Raw genomic sequence first — 21,060 nt, forward strand, 5'->3', positions numbered from 1 at the left:
CTAAAGTATTACCTTTTAATAAATAATAACGAACCAGAGGTACTCTTATACGAGTAAAACGAACTATCTAGATCCTCCATACGGAGAGGTTAAAATGGAATAAAATAACGAGAAAAACGGCTAAGCGTATCCGCGATCTAAATGCCTCCTTTCTACCTAGGTTCGATTACTAGCTAGATAGAGTATAAAACGTACTTGATTCCTAAAAACCTCCTATCTAGGGCATCCTTACTAAACAACACCCTTTAACTCTTACGGCTTGCTTATATAATACGTATTACATAATAAGGAGGGCTCCCACTTAGCTACCCCCATTTGGTAGGTACCTAGGTAGTACATATAATCCACACCGCCCGGCATTAAATTTAGTAGCTGCTAAGTAATTTTCTATTCACGGTGGGAATGCTGATAAGATTTTATTAATACCGCTCGTCCACCATGGCTTTCAAGCGCAAGGTAAACGACTTCATCTATACCTTATCGGATAACGACGAGCTCTCTAGCCCAGAGGAATTCCTTCCCGAGTCTCCCCCCCCCCCAAAAAAGGTCAAGAGGAACAAGCAATCCGCCTTAGTTGACCATGTCGAAGAGGACAGCGTCTGGGGGGGGAAAGAAGAGGATGATGGAGCTATGGATTCAAGCTTTGAATTCGCGGAGAATGGCACTGTCGATTTCAATGCGGAGGACTTGGAAGACTGGTGCTTCGACGGTGCGAAAAAGAGCATTGTTGGGTTAGCCACGAGGAGGATTGTTGACGTGGATGAGATTGTGAGACGAAGGAGAGGGACTGGCGAAGGCGTAGACGTCGACACGAATTGCGGGACAGAAGAGACAACCTATGAAGCCAGCGATGAAGAGGACGATATCGACCTCGACGACCGGTTCGACGAGGTTCTAGCCGCAGACGGGTTTGGTATGGGTGCAGCTTTGGGAGAAGAGTCGGGAGGGGAGATTGCAGAGGAGCAATCGGGCCAAGAAGAGCAAGACGACGACGCGTCCGATGATGATTCTGTTGCGACGCCCGTCGATCACCCCGATGACGCTGTAGAATCGGACGACACGGGTGACCGGGAGGACCCCGAGGAGGCAGCAAGGAGAGAAGCGTTCTTTGCGCCCGAAGACAAGACGTCACACGCAAAGCAAACCGGGAAAACATCTTTCCAGAACATGTCATTGTCGCGGCCAATTCTCCGAGGCCTTAACTCTGTTGGTTTCGGTGAGCCCACCCCGATCCAGGCAAGAACGATACCGCTTGCGCTAGAGGGCAAGGATCTGGTTGGCGGCGCCGTCACAGGATCAGGAAAAACCGCCGCCTTCGTCGTACCTATCTTAGAGCGGCTCCTGTACCGGCCGAATAAAATACCAACGAGTCGAGTTGTTATACTTACACCTACTCGGGAGCTTGCCATTCAGTGTCACGCAGTCGCAACCAAGCTTGCGAGCCATACGGATATTAAATTCTGCTTGGCTGTGGGAGGGTTGAGTCTCAAGGTCCAAGAGGCGGAGCTACGCTTACGGCCCGATGTCATAATTGCGACGCCGGGCCGGTTCATTGACCATATGCGGAACTCGCCGAGTTTCTCAGCAGATACGGTAGAGATCCTTGTTCTCGACGAGGCTGACCGTATGTTGGAAGATGGGTTTGCCGACGAACTGAATGAGATTCTCTCCGCCTTACCCAAGTCTCGGCAGACCATGCTATTCTCAGCTACTATGACATCTTCCGTCGACCGACTTATTCGCGCCGGCCTGAATAAGCCTGTGCGAGTCATGGTAGATTCTCAAAAGAAAACGGTTGATAAACTGGAGCAAATGTTTGTTAGGTTACGGCCAGGCCGAGAGGAGAAGAGAATGGGCTACCTTATACAAATATGCAAGACGATGCATACCGAGCGAGTTATCATATTCTTCAGACAAAAGAAGGAGGCTCATCGTGCTCGGATTATATTCGCTCTATTGAATTTATCTTGTGCCGAGCTCCACGGTAGCATGAACCAAACACAGGTACGTTATCTGTGATCCTGTTACTTACACGGGATTCTGACCGACTATAGCGTATATCAAGTGTGGAAGCATTCCGTCGTGGCAAAGTCTCCTTTTTACTGGCAACCGATCTGGCTTCCCGAGGACTCGATATCAAGGGAGTGGAGACAGTCATTAACTACGAGGGGCCCCAAACTCTCGAAGTGTATGTACATCGTGTGGGACGTACCGCGCGGGCGGGTCGTTCCGGTGTTGCTATAACGCTTGCTGCGGAGCCGGATCGCAAAGTGGTGAAGGCGGTAGTGAAGGCGGGAAAGGCACAAGGCGCCAAGATCAGCAGCCTCATCATTGACCCTGGAGAGGCTGACAAGTGGCAAGCTAAGGTGGAGGCAATGTCAGATGAGATCGAGGCTATTGCCAAGGAAGAGAAGGAGGAGAAGCAGTTAGCGCAAGCCGAGATGCAGATCAAGAAGGGAGAAAACATGGTAATGCACGAGGAGGAGATCAAGTCGAGGCCCAAGCGGACGTGGTTCGAGACACAGCACGAGAAGAAGAAGGCTAAAGATGCGGGTAGGGCTGAACTGAACGGGTTCAAAGAGTCGCTCAAGAAGAAAGGGGACGGCAAGCTGAGCAACAAGGACAAGAAGAAGCTTGATGCGAGGTCTGCTAGGACTGAGGGTATGTGGAAGAAGGGTTCTGCTGAGAGGGGGGGCAGGGGGGCGGTCCTCAACTTCAAGGGCAACGGGAAGAAGAAGGCCCGGAAAGATGGAAAGGTGAAGAAACGGTAACCCAGCCTCGATTAATATGTTGCGAGGGTGAAATTACCATAGGAGATGATAATAAGACCAGTGACGATGGGCAATAAGGCGTTGCAGCCCCCTCTAGCGAGTGCGTATGCGTGTGGTTCTGATGTGTATTTAGACGGCCTAACCCTATGTACTACTAATGGATTGATGCGGGACGAACTGAATATTCCATAACCACGAGTAACGTCAGATGCTATGATTAAACATAACCATACTAGTTTCCCATGAGAAAAGGGAAGATATTTTTATCAAACGACTACCTATCTAGATGAGTAGCGAGTCGATATAGCTTCGCAACCCCTTACTTGCGCAATGTGCCCATACCCACCTACCTCTTGGGACATTCACACCGGCAGCTGTGTTGCGAGGTCACAGCGCAAGTACCCTCTGATGCGCCGCCTAAAGTACATGTCTCACCCACATACACTATCGTGCCTAAGCAGGTAGGTACCTCTATAGGTATGTCACCAGGTTCAATGCAACCCCTCCGACCTCTAAATGCACCGGAGATTAACTAAGAGCGAATGCTACCTCGGGGCACATTAGCTCCATTGCCTATGCCACGGGCACTTCGCCGTGTGAGAAGCGTTCGGCACAACTTTTCTCTCGACGGCGTCATCTGATTAGCCAGGAAGGTTGATGCACCACCACGCCTCGATACACCTTCAACCCCGCCAGTACTCCATTTCTGCCGTACCCATGTGTTGATTTAACTGGCCATTGCTCCATTGCTCCTCGATCGACATTCCGGGCCAAACTGACCCATCGACTACCCGCCGCCGAGTTTTTGAGTCACGCTGCGAATCATCTCCAGCGAGTGTCACCAGCGAGCATCACCGGCGAGCATCACTAGCGGCGAAGACTAGCGAACGAGCACCTGCGCTGCGGCGGTGCCTATCTTCATATGGACGGCGTGCACGGCATAAAACGGCGTAACTAGCGCCCACCGCACCGAGAGGGCGAGAGGGACCGGAAGGACAAATATATAAATCACTTCATCATACGCGCTTCACCTCGCCTTCTGATCCTCCCGTTCTCCTTCCTCGCAACCCTCCTCTGAAGTGGCCCCCCCTCGTCGATTCGTGCTCCCACGCCCGCATCCCCACCGTAGGCAGAGCCTCCTCCAGTACATATTCCCGCGTAGCCTGCGTGAACGTTACCGAGAACGCCTTATAAGCTTTCACCTCGATACTTTCCCCTACTACAAGCATCATATTCAGAGCCGCATCTACCGTTTCATCCTTGACCGTCAGCGCCGTCGCCGCGGCCAGCCGCGTCTGGTCGACTACGTGCGGCGGCTGCTTCTCGGTCTCACCGGCTCCAATAAGGATGCGAAGAATGTCGCAGGGACCCTTACCGGCAAAATGACGTCTGTGCCGGGATATGGAACCGAGAGGGGAGATCTCGGCGCAGAAGGTGGCCGGGAAAGGGGAGCGCGTAGAAGGATACTTGCTGCCATGGCCGGAAGTGTGTATAGGGCTGGCGCGTCGGCGGTGAACGAGATCAAGGAGTCGTATTACCAGACCAAGATACAGGACATCGGCACGCCGGGATCTCCGAAGACCACTATTCCGGAATCATTCCCCCACGTTGCCGTCGTAACTAATGGCAACGAGCAGATGGTTTTGTTTCCCTCGTATGCGAAGAGGCATGTGAGCCAGCGGTCAAGGAAGATGGATAGCCCCGGAGGGTCACCCTACTCTTCGCCCGTAGACACAAACGAACGAGAATACTGGAGGGGAGACTTGCCCCAGCACGAGAACGAGGACGCTGTCGTCGATGTCGACGTCCGAGGTTGGATATACAACCCGCATAGAGAGCCAATGACGCGTGGAAATAGGATATTAGTCGGTCTGGCAAGGCAATTAGCCGGCATACCAGCCCCAAGGCTGCAGCAGGCTGGCGCGTCGACCAATACGGAGCCTCCCCTCCCTAGTACGTATCGCCAGCGCGAGGAGGATATCGAGCGTAATAGAATCGCGAGGGAGGCTAGGGAGATCGAGCGTAGAGGACAGGCGGAGGAGGAGGTTGCCCAAGTGGGAGGCTACAGTGAACGCCCGAGGGATGAAGATTCCGAGGGCGAAGGCAATCTACGGTACCACAATGGAAGAAAGCAAAATGGTAGCCAAACGCCCCCCTCGCCGGCATCTCCTGTGCTTGGGGCCCGCACAAACACCCCCGGAGGCGCCGACCTCACCAATGCAGAGCTCGCGATAGCAAACGCGAATCTGATGGCTCGCGTCTCGCCCTTCTTGACGACTCCGTTGGTCCAGGTGCCGATCACGTTATTCTTCTACAATGATTCGCAGTCGCAATCACGCACCGTGTTCACTGACGAGTCGGGACATTTCACGGTCAGGGCAGCCCTCGAATTCGTACCAACACACGTCCGTGTATTGGCGAGCGAGGATCTCTCCGCCACGGAATCCGTAGAGATCATAGAACCCAGAGGGGTCAGCTTAATCAGCGACATCGACGATACGGTAAAACGCTCCAACATCTTCCTCGGCTCCAAGGAGATGTTCCGGAATACGTTCACCCGCGACCTAAACAGCCAAACCGTCGACGGTGTTAGCCGCTGGTATAACGCCCTCCAAGACCTAGGTGTACGAATACACTACTGCTCCAACAGCCCGTGGCAGCTCTATCCTGTCCTGGCCACGTTCTTAAAGGTAGCCGGCCTACCCCTAGACTCGTTACACCTCAAGAGGTACACTGGCATGCTTCAGGGAATATTCGAGCCCGTGGCCGAGCGGAAAAGGGGTACGCTGGTAAAGATCATGAAGGATTTCCCGGAGAGAAAGTTTCTCCTCGTTGGTGACAGCGGCGAAGCAGACCTGGAGGTGTACACGGAGCTAGCGGTTGCATATCCGGGCAGGATTCTCGCTATCTTCATCCGTGATGTTTCCACGCCCGAAAAAACAGGCTACTTTGACTCCGGGTTCAGTGTGCGTGAGAACCGCAATTCTCCAGGTGGCTCGGGCACTCCTCCGGACCAAGAATCCGCAAATGAGCTGTTCACCAAACCTCCGTTGCCTTCTCGAGCAGCGACCACGCCGAGGGTCAGCGGGACTGTCTCGGGCGATTTGATCGACCTCTCCGAGAAACCAGAACCACCTCGCCGGACTCGGACCTCACGCGCGGAGAACCCCGAGATGCCAGACTCTGCGAGATCAAGTACACGGGCGACAGATCTTCTCGCACGGAGGCCCCCCCCCAAGCCGGCAAAGCCGAGTTCCCTACAGGGAACTCCAGCCCTCGCAATGCGCACCACGGACGGACCTAGTAATACGGGCGAGATCAACAAGAAAACCCTGGCCCCTCCTCAACCACGTAAGACCAGCCATGCGAATTCTCAATCCGCTCCGGGCAAGGCCGTCTCACCACACCCCTTAACACAAATGCAAAACTTGTCCGATCAAATCATTGGAAACGAGAAGGTTCGGCTTGAGAACAACCAGAGAGGTGGCATAACTCTACCCGTTACTCCGGGTTCCGCGCCTTTGCCAAGAGGCATCATGCCACCCCCACCGCCGCCTCGGCGGCGGGGCCCGCTGTCCTCCTCCGAAACCATTACCGCGACAGCGACGACCAGCACCATTGGCCTAGTCACCCACATCGGCCCAAGGACGAGCCCTCGCCCTACAATCGGCAACCGTCGGTTAGCCGGCAACTCCGACCTAGACTCGTTGGACAGCCTACAGCTGCCTCCGGCGGTGGCGCCTGACTTCTCGGCATACGACGGACGTAGCAGCAGCAGCAGCGTCAACGGTGGGAGTCTCGGGAGCGGGGCGGCGAGCCCAGTGGCAGGCATGGGCGCGCCGAACAAGAAAGCGGATCTGTGGCTCAGGCGACTGCAGCGGGCGCAGGAGGCTCTCGACCATCAAGGCGTGGTGCTGTACACGTGGCGCCGCGGGGACGAGGTCGTGAAGGAGGCGGTGGGTATCGTAAAGGCTTGGCTCCTGGAGGAGGGTGGGAGGTGACGATGGATCAAACCAGTCGAGGACGGTAAGGAAGGAGGGGAGAAGAAGATGAGGAGGCACTGTGGAAAAGAAAGCTAAAGAAAGTGCGAGTATGCATATAGGTATAGGGAGTAAGGATTGTATGAACAAGGCGGTACGGGTGGGTGTGGTAAGTAGTCGGCGATAGCTGGCGATGCATGTATGTACATAACACAGGAGTAGGCGGCGTGGGGTATCCGTATAGACAGGGCAACTGACTAGTTCCGCTTTCTTAGAAAACAAGCCGTATATGGCAAGGGGAACTATATATATGCCGTATCGTGCGCTGTCGAACTGCTCGTTTGGGACGTACCTAGATACACAGACTAATAGAACATGGTAGGTATTACTAAGGTAAGAGGGACATGTATATATCGGGCAATATATGAGGGGGGTTGGCTTTGAAATTGGTTAAGTATATAATAGCCGGCAATATCCCGCGTCATCTACGCACTCGAGAGCGTTCCCCTACGCAAATCGTGTTTAGGGCTAGTTCTGCCTTCTGCGTATCAATTGAACTCGTATGGACTTGTCCGCTGTTATTCCTGCCACTTAGGGGCGGTATGGTTCGAATCCGCGCACTTGGAACGCTATCGGGTCCAACTCAACCGATTATGTGAAATTCTCTTCAACCCTAGGGTGCCAAATAACTACTTATACTCGAGATGGGCCATAGTGGTAGCCTCGCAGTGTTACCTCAACAATCGTATCTCGCCCATGTCGGGTCTTATTGCAGCTTAGCGAAACGCCTACGGCCTGCAAATAAAGCAACACGGAGATGACGAGCTTTAACTTGATCTCTCTTTAACTCTAAGTTCATTCCTCCTCTAAGGATTTTCAAATTAGTTGCTGATGATATGGTGGGCCAACCAGGTGGTTTTGCTCTTTTCGACGAGACTTTACGGTGCTCTGTCTGTCCCCCGCCCCCGCCCCTCCTCCCCCCCCTTTTTTGACTAGGGACGGAGAGATAAGTAGTGGCTTTCATCGCGAGCTCACCTCCTTGATAACTAGGTATCTAGCGAGAGGCCCCTTCGGGTGGGTCTGGATTCCCGGTGGCTCGTAGCCGCGGAATGACTTACCGAGACTTTTGGCGATCTAGACTTGTATGCGGTCCCCCTGGGGAATCTCGGAGAATACTCTGGCGGGGTCCATGGTTCCCTGTCGCTTCTCCTACCTCACGCCGCAGCCGGTAGGGTAGAAAAACTCGTACTTGGAGCAGGCGCGGCGCACGGCCTCAGGCGCTGAGCTTAGACTCCGTCGACGCGGCGTCCTTGAGGGCGCTGATGTCCACCATCGGAATGGCATCGGGCCCTGTCATCGGAGGGTTTCTCGAGGCTACCTATTTTGTCTCCTATCTTCGAGCTTGAACGAATTAATTTCCTATGCCATCGACCGTCGGTTAGTGTTATGGGTTTGCTGCTACTGCTTTTCCTTGGGGCGGGCGCCTTTCCTGTAGGCAGGCAGGTAATCACTACACGGGAAAAGCGATCGCGAAAAGAGACCATGTGCCCTTATGAACCCAGTAATATCTGCTTGATCTAAACACCCACTCATACGAGTATAAGGAATGCATTCGGCAGCGAGACAGTCTGCGGGCTGGTACGGCGGTTCGATGTCACTAGGAGAAACTGTAGACATACCTCTAAGACATACCTAGGTATAGGTAGGTAGGTAATAAGATGCCCTCTTCAGTCGACCCAATGTCGCTGTAACTGTTGGCTGAGAAGGGAATCGTTATCCCGTGCTGCCCTCTTTCCCCACGTCCCTCCCGGCTCAACCAAGCCGGCTCATGCAACGCTAGGGTCAGACTCGTCTAGGGTCCGGGTCAGCCGAAAGGGGAGAAACTCCGTACCGAGAGGCCGAGACCGCGCACACCACAGGTTTTCCGGATATTCCTCATCCCTGGACTGTACGAAGAAAGGATATGACCACACCCTAGAGCTCTTCACTCCGTTTTCTGAGGAAAGACTCGCCTATCCTGTTTATCCTCCCCCCAACCCTCGGGCGGCTGAATCGGTTAAGTTGACGCGGCGCGATCCTGCAAACTGCCTCGGAGAGACCCAGCCTTCCTCCCTGCGCCCGTGGCGCGGAGTAGGAACGTTAACGATAAGGGATTGCAACGGGCCAGCAGGTCTAAAGGCTGACGCGAGCGGTCGCTCGTCCAATTGATTCTCCACACAGGTATCTCCGAGCAGGGGACCGCAGGATAAGCCTCCGAGACTCCGATGGACTAAGTCGGGGGACTATGTAAAAGCCACGACGTTTCCATCTTTCATCATCAACATTCGTTTCCTAGATCTATTTTCTATCTACCACCACTACCTAAGACCTTGTTCGTCTTCCTGCTGGACGAGCCCCCTCCAAGTCTCTCTAGACTAGGCATACTTAGCCGTTGAAGGGTCATACGGCGACTATAGGTCTCGACAGGCAGTCCAACATACATACCACTCGCTCACCTTTCGTATAGCATCGAACCCAGGCTGTAGCGCCGCTCCCTTGCCTTCTAACCTATCTGGCACACCGTTTTGTCGTGCGGCTCTCGTCGGCTTTATTGTGAACCTCGAAACCAAAAGGGCCGGCCCGTACGTTCGCATACGAACAATGTCTCAGCAAAAGCTCCGCGACTTTCTGGTTCAGATCCCGGACAGGCCAGGAGTGCTGGCGACGCGTGTCGGAAACGTGCCGGCGCACATGGAGCGGCTAAAGGGACTGATCGAGGCCGGGACGATAGTGATGTCGGGGCCGACGCTGGCGGCGCACCCAGCTGACGGCGAGCAGGGACTCCCCATCAACGGCAGTGCGCTACTGATTCGCGCTACCTCCGAGGCCGAGGTGCGCACCGTTCTCGCTGGCGACGTCTACGCCCGTCTTGGCGTTTGGGACCTCGAGCGCGCTACCGTCACTCCGTATTTATGCGCTGTCAGAAAGCCCCTGTGAGGATAGAATGGAGATGAGGCAAAGAGGACGGGTTTAGAGCTCTTGGATAGGGAGAAGGTACGGGCTTGCAAGCGATCAGTTATTACTTTGGGCACGTAGTTATGGCGGGCTACTCCTCGCCCTTCGAACACGAGAGCCGGACGTTTCCGAGAACAATAGGTACATTAGGTGTCTGAGACCGATTGGTGGGGAGCAGTTGTATTTAAATTGATTACCTATAAGCGTCTATCGCAAAACAAGTATTTACGCCAGCTTTCATCTAGGTACCCTTATATTGCTGATCCTGATATGATCGGAACCGGCCTCTCTTAAGAGTTGGGCGTTGGAGAGTATACCCATACCAAGGAAACATCTGTGCCGCAGCTAATTTCGTATTAATAACATGCTAGGTAAATTGTCTATTAATTACCTATGGCAGACTTAGGAACTTCAGCCTAGTTGGGCTATCTCAACTCAGGCCTTTATATTGAGCGCGATACCGGACCGGTAGATTCTTAGGGCGGTGTACAGAAGGCCGGCGAGGGTGGCTGCCCCTCCGCCGAATCCCCATAGGCCTGCCCATCGCAACGGCTTTGTCCCGCCGAGGATGGCACCGCCTATTGGGCTACCGATCAGCAGGCCTACGGCGATTATGCCGAAGCCCATGCCTATCCTGGTCCCTAGCTTCGACTTATCCTTGGTGAGAGGAAAGAAACAGACCGGGGGCATAGCGATGAACACTCCACTGAAGAACCCCGCGAGGGCCGTGACGGCGATGACTGCCCCTCTGCTGTGGGCCGCCATCATGCAGATCATCAACACGCCAGTGATGAGCGTGCACGGACCTATGACATTGAACGGGCCGACTTTGTCGGATAAAGCGTTGGGCAGGACTCGGCCGAAGCAAGATGCGGCGTTGAAGATGGGAACCATGTAAAAGGAGAGAGTCTCGTCAGTGAGCCCTTGCTCCTCCGGATAATACGAGATATAGAAGATGAGAATGCCGAGACCCATGAACCCGATGAAGGTAGTGGCGGTGAAGACCATGTAGGGGAAATCGGAGAAGGCAGACCAGTCGATCATGGATCGGGGCTTCGGCGCCCTCACTCGTATCCTCATGACGGCGATCGGGATGAGCAGAGTTCCGAGGGCAATGAACCCCATGACGCGGACCGACCAGGCGTATCCGATTGTATTTAGGAGCCGAGATAGGACGATGGGGTAGATGACACCGCCGACCGAGGATCCCGAGGATGCGAGACCAACGGCGAGACCGAGCTTGGTGGTGAAATAGGTCGGGATGAGGGACACGCACGGCACAAAGAGCATACCGGCGCCGAGGCCGACGCAGAGGCCCTGCGCAAGGATGACCTGCCAATATTGAGAGCAGAGGCTCAGCATCATGTGGCCGAAGACGATGCCAAAGCTGCCGATGATGAGCAGTTCCCGCAGGTAGCCCCGGTCGTAGATGGGGCCGGCGAAGACGCCACCCAGCAACACCATGAAGGACTGGATGGAGCCGATCCACGAAATATCCGATGACGACCGGTCGAACATCGTTCCCGGCCGCTCGTAGTAGGTCTGGAAGACCCCGAAGGCGTTGAGGATGCCCCACGTGTTGAAGAACAGCATGAAGCCGCCGACCACGTGAAGCCAAGCGACCAAGCCGCCGTCGGGTGGCGGGCCGGGGCCCCCCTGCGGAGCGGGAATCGGCGCAGCGACATTCTCGAGTTCCGTTGGGGAAGCCGTGTTCCTGTCGGCCCTGGTCTCGACCTTGTCGCCTGCGAGGGCAATGCTGCTCCCGTTGGATACGGTTATGTCTTCCGAGTCGCTCCCCGGAAGAGGGTGCTTCTCTGCCTCGTGCGACATGGCAGCGATGGGCTCGCGGTAGCGACAATATTACAAGTGCTTGGTTGTGGTTGTGGCGATGATTGCGATCGCAGTAGCAAGTAGCACGGGAGACACTAATACGGAGGGGACGGAGTGTTCGTTGGCGGACGAGAGGACAGTTAGTAGGCGCATAGAAGAAAGAAAATGAACGTGAAATACCCTTAGTATGGGTGATCGCGTCTCCCACGCAACGCTCGGATTTCGGAAATAGAACCTGAATCGGACCAATGCGTCTAATACTTAACCGATTGTATTTCTTTTTTCACCTTGTCTCATCATGGGAACCAACATGATGTCCCGACCACTGATAGGGGGGAGAGCCGACGATCTGCTCAATTCTCTACGACGGCTCCGTGGAAGTAGGGCCAACCCTCCCTCTTCCCCTCCCTCCCTAAGGTGTGCGTGGGTATGAGTGAACAGTATCTAGTTACCTACGTCGAAGGCAGGACAGGGACACGGGATGCCCGCTTACACGCCCGGCGCGCCAGACAAATTGTTGGGGACGGCTGACGGGGAACAAAAAGGGATGTAGATCAATGTGAGTTGGATAGAGACACGCAATTCCCTGGGCGTCTAGCCCATCCATCCCCTATTTTAAACCCGTGCGTGACTTGATGGCATATGCGGTAGATATGACTAGGTTCTCGATCTACTCACGCTCCATCTCAGGCTGGGAAGATTCTTCGTCTCATGAGGCATCCGATGGGTTGAATAACATCTACCTACGCGGTGACGGGGTGGCCCAGGTTAGTGGGAAGAGATCGTTTGCACCCTCGAAGGAACAAGCCGCCGGGGTCTTCTGAGATCGGCACTCGGAATATTAGCTCCACCTATGTACATGCATGTACATGTAGTGTGGTGCGGTATCATGTACTAAGCTGGAGAAGTGACGATGGGGAACTCCGCTCCGATGGCTCGGAAACCGCGGGTAACAGCGAGCGGGGGCGGTTGATTGGCTGGCCGAGGTCGGTAAGAAAGTTCCGACGGAGAAGATCGGCGTACTACATCATACAGTGCCAGTAGTGTCGGCACAGCTAAGGCTAGACTAGACTAAATACAGACACGATGTTCGCGCCAAGTGGGTCTGACAGCGGACCCGCAAAAGCTTACCTCTTTTTCTAAGCCCAGTGAGGCCTAGCCCATGATCTTTACCTCATATAGTTTAGCCCACTTAGGTAATCGGCCTCGCTTTACGGTGGTGTACTGCACAGATACGTTCGGTACCTTGCGCTACCAAGGTAGCGGTGGATTTCCGAGGTCCGAGTGTAAGCCTAGCACCTATCCCCGAAAGCTCGGATATAACCTCGCATCGCCAATCGGCATCTCCCACGCACCCGTGCTCGGCTTTTTCTGCTCTCAACCTGACATTCCCTGCCCTGCATCTCGATGACACCCTACTCTTGTCTATTAGCCTTTCTAGCTCCTGCCCCCACGACCCGGACGCCTAGATCGAGCAGGGCATACCTACCTGCGCCGGCCCTGGTGCGAGAATTCCCCGAGCTCTCGCCGCGGGCTCCCGCCGCGAGTCGTCGCGATGCTAGGTAGCGAGATCCTTTCGCCGTGATGGCAACGCCGCCGGCTTAGCCGGGGTTGAGAGGGAGAATAGCTGTCCCGCCGATGTGTGTCTCGTTCTTTTGGCAGACTTCTCGTACATGTGCTCGTGCATACTTGCGGTAGACGTCTGCAGTCATCTGTCCCGTCAGAAAGACGCCGGCCGACCCAAGCGAAGCGCGCCAGATCACACCCAGTTGGACGTGACACTATCCACGACTTCGGCAGCTCGGTTTTCGAGCATGTCCGCCTCCCAAATCTTTTCAAGACCCGTCGTTGATTCAGGTCAGTTCTTCTCTTAACACCCTTAGCCGCTACTAACACCACCGCCGGCAAAAACTAGGTAGTTTGCCTCATCTTATCACTTGCCGAATATTCTTCCCCGTCCCACGCTATAATCTCAGAGCTTTCCTGCCAGAGGTCGCACCACGGCCCCTACTCTAAGTAAAGGCGCTTAGACTAAGGCGGCAAGGAGCCGCCTGTTCGTGGTCGAGTCTGCTCTTGTCTAGGTGCCTGAGGCTGACGAGATTCTGGTCAAGACCTACGTCGTCGCTATTAACCCTAGGAGACGGCTCTCTTGAAGCTACCGGCTGGTGGTGGCCCCTAAACTGCCCCGCCTTCCCTGGACGGGACACTACCGTCGAGGCTGTCAACTTCCGCCACGAAGAGACTCGTTTGAAGTTGGCGGCACCTACGGTCCCTTCGTAGAAAACCGCGGGTAAACCCTTCATCGTCTCGGGCCGCCGGCCCCTCCAGCATGGGCGGCAATGCTATCCTGCTTGCCACCAACTCTGGGTATGAGGTTATCGGCACTTCTTGGCTTAAGAAATTCGGCCGTGTAAAGAAGTTCGGCGCTAGCCAGGTCTTCGACTACCACGGTAACACTGTCCAGGACGAGCTGGTCAGCACCTTGAAGGGCAAGATGGTCGCCAGCTTCCTCGACTGTGTCGGTAGCGTCCTTCGGGCACCCTGCAGCAGGTATCAATCAGTCAAGCTGGGTGGCAACAGCGCGATCATCTCGACCGAACGCGTCTGGGCCAACCTACTGGAGGTGTCCCTCTGTCGGCACTACACCGAAGGACAACTCAGTCAGTGGGGCTCTCTACAGCACATTCCTGCCGGCGGTGTTTAAGGCGAACACCTTCTCGTCGGCGCCCGAGCCTCTTATCAGTGGCAAGGGCGCGGGAAGATACAGGACGCCGTTGACGCCCCCAAAGGTGGCCGCTCGGCTAGGAGGCCGGTAGTCACGCTGTGAATGGAAGGATGCCCCTATAATGAAAACTCGATAGCACGTGCGCGCGACTGTGGCGGAGGGGAGGAGGAGAAGGGCACGGAGGTAGAGCTACTATAAGTAATTTAGGACGGGTTTAGCAGTACACTACGAGCGTCGCATGAAGCTCACCTGCCATCCGACACGAACCACTCGCGTTGATGGATACGTGTGCGTCGTCGGAACAAAATATAGTTTATATATGTAGAGGAAGATGATTAAAACACCATACTACTAACTCCCGTCTGGCTTTTCTCCTATTCCTCAATAGATGTACATAGGTTCCCGTCCATCACAGCCTATATTACGCGCAATGGGACTTAACCGACCAGGCAATTCTTTCTGCTCAGTTCTTGCTCTGGGTCCTCAGATGCATACCTACCCGCGTGAACGCCAAAGCGAGTGCCAGCGTATGTCCGCACTGACCCGCGAGCCATCAGAACGTCGAGAATGTACGAGTAGTAGCTGTTACTCACGAGACTTCCGATTACACTTACTTGCAGCGCCGTCCCGTTCCCCCTTTCCCCCTACCTAGCGATCTACCCCCTCATCTCTCGCTGGGTCGACGTCCTACCCGTCTACCTGATCTCGTGTTATCTAGCCCAACTCCCCCCCCCCCCCCCCCCCAACGTCGTTCCATTGACTTAGAACGCCAGAATACGCGCCGAATCCGGCAGAGGGATTCGGACCACCATGTTACCAGTCGCCCCGTAGTCAGACCAACAAAGGGTTCATATCCGTTCACGCCAATCAACCCACGTATCCTATACTGCTAAAATCCTGGCTTAATTCACCTATGCAATAATTGTAGGTATGTAAAACAAAGGTGCTGGAGGTACGGGTAAGACGAACATAAAGCATCACCATATAGCAACCTAATTACTACCGGGTGGAAAGGACTGACTGACTTAACGAGATTGACGATATAGGGGTGAGAGGGGCACAGAGTCGACCGCTCCCAGATGAGCAAACAAAGGAACCCGCGAAACAACAAGGCCTGGCACGCAGCAACAGCATACCACGCCATAAAGGACTATCGGACAACACATAATAACAACCTTATTCCAGCGTCGCGCATGGTGGCGTGCCGAGACATATAAGTTCTTGACTTCACCCACACACCGACTCTGGATATCTACTGCAACGTCTACCTGGCGGTGTGCGTATTATTTATTTATTGCGCCGTCCCTTGTCTAAGGACTACAAGTGCCCTGAAGGGAGAGCAGAGGGCGGAGGCATGAAACCAAAAGCATTGACCTCTCGCCACCCCATCCCTCGCAGGTCTGTGTTCTTCGGCCCCGACGAGATGAGCAGGACGGGCTAAGCAGATCGGACGGGATTGAGCTGGGGGACGCACGATATGCTGCCCGTCACACGTGAGCATGGCGTATACATGCGTGTATGTCTCGTCCGCCGGCACGTAAGATGGTAGGTAGAACAGAGGGCCTGGCGCGCATATAGAGTGCGTGTATAGCTGTAGGTATCCTAGGTTTTGTCTCTACATACGCCTGCACGCATACACGTGAGTGTATATATCATATGTAAGCGTATACATGTATACACAGATATATATATATCCATAGGTATGTATATGTGGAGGCACATCTGCATACATGGTTGATAGGGCTGGCTGCTAGTCTGATCTGGGCCTCAGATAGGTATAGCTTGTAATGTCTACTTGCCCGCCTAAAAAGCATGCAACCTCGACAACTTGCTCGGCCGAAATCCCATGCGCGTACACAATAACACGACCTAGTTGTGCGGGATGATCTGTCCAGTAGACGAGTGATAGTAGGATAGGAGGAGTGGTGGAAGGAATAAAGAGGAGCACGAGGGCGCCGGGAAAAGTTGAGAATGGGAAGAAACTATCCCCTTGCTCCTTTTTCCACACTTACCCCCCACCTGCTGAGCTGCGCTAGGGAGACGGAGGCTCAGAAAACAGCTATCTCAATTTGGTCCTCGGCCACATTCTATTCCTTTCTTCATTTTCTTCCAGGCTTGCTCGTTTCGAGACAGGGGTGGCAGTGGTGGCAGTAAGATTCTCGCCTCCATGCAAGCGGGTAGCACATAAAGGGCAACCCCCTGGTCGGTCTGTTTTCGTGACTCGATCTTAGGGTCATCTACTTGCTCCCACCGACTGCGGGTGCTCGTGGACAGACGGCATGTCTTGGTATAAGCTAACATACCCCTCTACGGACCACCCCTTTGCGGACCGGGTCTTTTTATATATGTTTACATATATACGAGTTTTCCCTATAAAAAGTTAGGGGAAAAATCGGAAGAATCTAATATTCGCTTACGTAATTGATTTACTTAATTAAATTACTATATAGGATTTTCGAATTAATTCTTTTATGATATATAAAGTTAATAACAGTTTTTATCATTTAATAGTTTTCTTAATAGTTTTATATATAAAATATGTTAAAACACTTTGTGCTTCTCTAGGTTTTCGTATCGAAAACCTAGAACCTCTCCAAAAGCTAGGAAAAAAGGGATAAGTAGAAATCGACGCTTAATTAAATTGCAAAAAGAAATTGATTAGCAATCGACTCTTGATTAAACGAGAAGAAACTAACCTATATTGAACGGGGAGAAACTAACCTAGATTAAACAGTAAGAAACTAACCTGGATAAATTAATTCGTATATAAATAGAATTAAAATAAGCAAGAAATCGACGCGTTAGTAAGTAAATAGTAATGAACGTATATATTATAGTTTTATTAAATGTATTGCTTTTAAATAGGCCGTACAAACTTTTAACTAATTGAAACAGCGTATACGAAATTTCAGCTAATAAAAATAAAGTATCCCCTAGATGATACCTCTTTACAGAGTTACTTACAAGGTTATTTACAGGGGTATTCAACCCCGTAATTAATTAGCATAACAAGGAGTTTGACGTATTATAACTATCCTTCAGACAGAAAAATACTGGTAAATTTATTATCTATATTATAAATTACTACTTTATTCTTTATTGGATTTAAATAAAGTTATTATCTAATTTTCGAAAAAAGGATTATTATATATTTTTATTTTTATCATACTATAATATTTTTATTTAATTTAATGTTACTTATCAAGACATTATTATAATATAAGTTTGTAATATAATTTTATATAAAAGTAAGAGTCTGTTAAAGAAGTGTGATTCTTACTATATAAATAGGTATTATTTTAAAATAAATACTTAAATACTTAAATTGATTAAAGAAATTAAATAATTAAATAATTGAAGTTATTATAATAAAATAAAAAATAAATTTCGTAAAAGTATTTATTTACTACATTATAGTTTTAAGTATTATATAAGAATCCTATTACTATATAATAAAATAAAATTATAAAAGTAGTATTTTTTAATATAATATTACGTAGAGGTTGCGCCTCTTTGTTGCTTACCTCAGTAATAGGAGCTCTTATATATACGCTTCTGTTACTTCTATTTCTTTAGCTAATTCTTAAATAAATCTAAGACCTTTTCTCTCCTTTCGCTTCTCCTCCCGTTGCTTGTAAGATAACTTATTACGCGCGCTTTCGCGTACGTAGCTCCTTTAGATAGCTGCGTAACAGTTATAAGCCCGGTTAGCGCTCCAAGGACCTCTTTTCCTTCCATAGAGCCGCAAGGCGCGCGCGAACGTTCAGAGCTCTTCGATATCTCGTCTCTCCGAGCTTTATTTCTTCGACTTTCCTAGCTCTCGATACCTTCGTCGCTCGCCTCAAAGCTCGACTTAATCAGGCAGTAAGGCACGGCGGGAGGCAGCCAGAAAATCCCTCAGTCTCTTTTTCCTTTCTCCTTTTCTCCGACCGCTTCGCGTCTCGACGAACGGGGTATTAGTTGCTCTAATAAGTAATAATCGCTCTAATAAGTAACGCCGTTTCGGAATCGCCCCTAACTAACTAGCTACAGGCCTTAACTCGCTTTAGGGGGTTAATCTGACGTCGGAGAACGGGGACTAAGGGGAGAGAAAAAAGCTCAGTAATCAAGGAATCGGTCTCTCCGAAGAGAGCTCTAGAGAGTAATCGGCTCTCGCTCTTTTCGCCGGCTGTAACAATCTCCTGCTACATGGCAAAACCGCCCTAGCTCCCGAAAACACTACCTCCTTTTTCGGTCTCCTACTTCTACGATCGACAGTAGCCCGAGAGAGTAAGAGAATTAAGGTAACGAACCTACTGGGCTCGTACGAAAGCAACCTACCCGGTATCGAGAAACACCGCGAACTCTTAACTAAATTACTCATAGCTAGAAGACGTAAACTAGGAGCGTATACCTTGCTAGTAACTCGCCGGTTACGTAAATCGTCTATTAATTAGCGGTATTTACAGATCGAGGCTTACTTTCAGAAAGGTTAATTAACCTCCGATCGTAAATCGATTATCACTAGAAAAAGTTACTCCTAGGGTTTCAGAACTACTTTTAGAAATACCTAATCAGCTTTCTGATTACAGGTTTTAAGTTCCCGGGAGGTATTACGCCCGGGTAAGCGATCTTGAACTCCTGCTGATTATATCTAAGCCCGTTTAATATACGGCTTATAAGGTACAGCAAAAGAAACTCCCTTCGCTCTTTAGCCGGTTATACCTAAGCTAATTCATACGGCTAGTAAGATACGGCAAGAGAGCTTCCCCTATGCCCTTTTATAAGTTACTCTAAAGCTCGACTTCATTAGGCAATAAGACATAGCAAGAAGGCTTCCTCACGGCCCTATTACTCTCCTACTTCCCCTTAATTTCGTTCCTAGAAAGTAAACAGCGGCGAGCTACGATAATAGCTCGCCCTTAGGATACGAATGGGAGAGAGGGCTTTTTATTATTAATACAGATACTTTTACGCTGTTTAAAGCTTTCCAATAGCACTACCCCTAAGAGCCCCTACCTATTTAAAAGGTACTTTCGAGGACCCCTGTCTCGCGCGCCTCTTAAATCTTAAAGTCTCTTCAAATAGTCGCTCGTCCCTACTAATAAGGTCCGTATAGCGAAAAAGCTACTACCTATTTATTATTAGAGAGCTTAATGACTATATCCCTCTTACTCCTTATATACTACGCCGTCGAAGGAAGATAGCTAAGTAATTAACGAATAAGGCTTTAACAAGAGGCTAATATATCGAAAAAGAGAGGCCCAATTCTTCAGAGAGTAATGGACGATGATACTACTAGGCTCGTCTCGTACGAAAGCGACATACCTAGAAAAGCTTCCCGCCGCATATTACGGAGGCTAACGGCTCTTAAACGAGCTTTTCCTTTATTGGTTTAGTTTTTAAAGTAGCTTCTCTATATATAATAGATAGCTCGTCTTTATTTTCGCGCCGTATATAGCTCTTCTTACCCTATGTAAGAAAGTAGTTAACGTCGCTTAGACGCCGTCAACTAAGGGGTATGTTGCGTAGAGGTTACGCCTCTTTATTACTTACCTTAGCAATAGAAGCTCTTATATATTGTAGTGGTGCGGTGGATCTAGGCCACGTAGCCTTTTAGATGTATATTTATATGAGTCGCGCACTCGTATTTTCATCAGTTAGACTTAGACCTATAGCTATCACAGTAGCCATTAGCTATTCACTCGTTTCTTGCCATGCCTTTCTAACCATCTTCGTTACCTTTCTTTTCTAAGTCACTCTTCTTTCCCAGTGAACAGGAGCAGCGTGGGCACGCTGACGGAGGCACGAAACAAGGACTGCCCAACTGCCAACAACTGGCCCAGTGCCGATCAACCAAAGATCACAGCTGTAAACAGCTGTAATCAGTTGATCGGCCAGCTGAAAACGGTAGCTGGGAAAGGGACTAGAAAAGGGCAACGAGGATCGCGAGAAAAGGTATAGCAAGAAACGAGTGAATAGCTGTAGGTCGTGATATCTGTGATCTCTATAGGTCTAAGTCTAACTAATGAAAATATGAGTGCGCGACCCATATAAATACACATCGAAAAGGCTACGTGGCCTAGATCCACCGCACCACTACACCAGCTGCCGTTTTTAGCTGGCCGATTAACCGATTACAGCTATTTACAGCTATGATCTTGGTTGATGGGCACTAGGCTAGTTATTTACGGAGTCGCATAGCTACAACTGGGAAAAAACTCCACTTTTCGGTCGAACGCCCTAGTTTTATCGTCTATACATACGCCCCTAATAGGAGGAGGTATGTATGTTTGATGCAAGTCCCCGATAGCTTCATATTGTATTCGTAGTAGCTTGTATATATACGAATAGAGTTATAGGCTACCGAGCTACCCCTTCGCGAGCCGGGTATTTTATATAGGTTTATATATAAACGATTTATCACCGTAAAAAACCGGAAAAAAATCGGAGAAATCGGAAATTTGCTTACGTAATTGATTAGCTTAATTAAATTAATATATAAATTTTTCGGATTTTTTACTTCGTAATATAAGAAATTATTTACGATTTAAGAGGTTTAAAAACTATATTAATAATTTATTATATAATTTATTAATAAATCTATTAACTATACTTTATATTAGTATCTTAACTTATTTCTCTTACGGTAATAAAGTAGGTCTATTACCTAATCCTTTATAATATAGATAAAATAATAATTAAGATTATGTAATTTTTTTATAAATTAATTAAGTTTTAAAAACGTTAATTTTTAGTATTCTTTTTTAGAACCTCTTTA

General features: G+C 50.6%; 5 protein-coding genes across 5 annotated transcripts; 3 read left to right on the forward strand and 2 right to left on the reverse strand.

Moving 5' to 3' along the window:
• Positions 1-438: 438 nt before the first annotated feature.
• GGS23DRAFT_601896 (uncharacterized protein) lies at positions 439-6,772 on the forward strand (the record flags this gene model as incomplete). The annotated part of the gene is made up of 5 exons (XM_051519244.1): positions 439-2,004; positions 2,055-2,756; positions 3,311-3,365; positions 3,852-5,741; positions 5,790-6,772. 5 exons carry the CDS (start codon positions 439-441, stop codon positions 6,770-6,772), a joined length of 5,196 nt encoding a protein of 1,731 aa, XP_051376594.1.
• Positions 6,773-9,391: 2,619 nt separating this feature from the next.
• Positions 9,392-9,727, forward strand: GGS23DRAFT_591695 (uncharacterized protein; the record flags this gene model as incomplete). Its single annotated transcript, XM_051517769.1, has 1 exon — positions 9,392-9,727. The coding sequence occupies one exon, from the start codon at positions 9,392-9,394 to the stop codon at positions 9,725-9,727; it is 336 nt and encodes a 111-aa protein (XP_051376595.1).
• Positions 9,728-10,008: 281 nt separating this feature from the next.
• Positions 10,009-11,821, reverse strand: GGS23DRAFT_542984 (MFS general substrate transporter). Its single transcript, XM_051514823.1, has one exon. The coding sequence runs from the start codon at positions 11,573-11,575 to the stop codon at positions 10,181-10,183; it is 1,395 nt and encodes a 464-aa protein (XP_051376596.1). The 5' UTR covers positions 11,576-11,821; the 3' UTR covers positions 10,009-10,180.
• A 1,856-nt stretch (positions 11,822-13,677) lies between these two features.
• GGS23DRAFT_82 (uncharacterized protein) lies at positions 13,678-14,749 on the forward strand. Its single transcript, XM_051521306.1, has one exon. It carries the CDS (start codon positions 13,905-13,907, stop codon positions 14,277-14,279), a length of 375 nt encoding a protein of 124 aa, XP_051376597.1. The 5' UTR covers positions 13,678-13,904; the 3' UTR covers positions 14,280-14,749.
• A 306-nt stretch (positions 14,750-15,055) lies between these two features.
• Positions 15,056-15,535, reverse strand: GGS23DRAFT_542989 (uncharacterized protein). Its single transcript, XM_051514824.1, has 2 exons — positions 15,270-15,535; positions 15,056-15,211 (listed from the first exon to the last, which is right to left on the reverse strand). The coding sequence occupies exons 1-2, from the start codon at positions 15,442-15,444 to the stop codon at positions 15,168-15,170; spliced, it is 219 nt and encodes a 72-aa protein (XP_051376598.1). The 5' UTR covers positions 15,445-15,535; the 3' UTR covers positions 15,056-15,167.
• Positions 15,536-21,060: the final 5,525 nt, after the last annotated feature.

The sequence above is a fragment of the Durotheca rogersii genome (assembly GCF_024521655.1).
Source record: "Durotheca rogersii strain YMJ 92031201 chromosome Unknown GGS23scaffold_1, whole genome shotgun sequence".
In the NCBI taxonomy this organism is placed as follows: domain Eukaryota; kingdom Fungi; phylum Ascomycota; class Sordariomycetes; order Xylariales; family Xylariaceae; genus Durotheca; species Durotheca rogersii.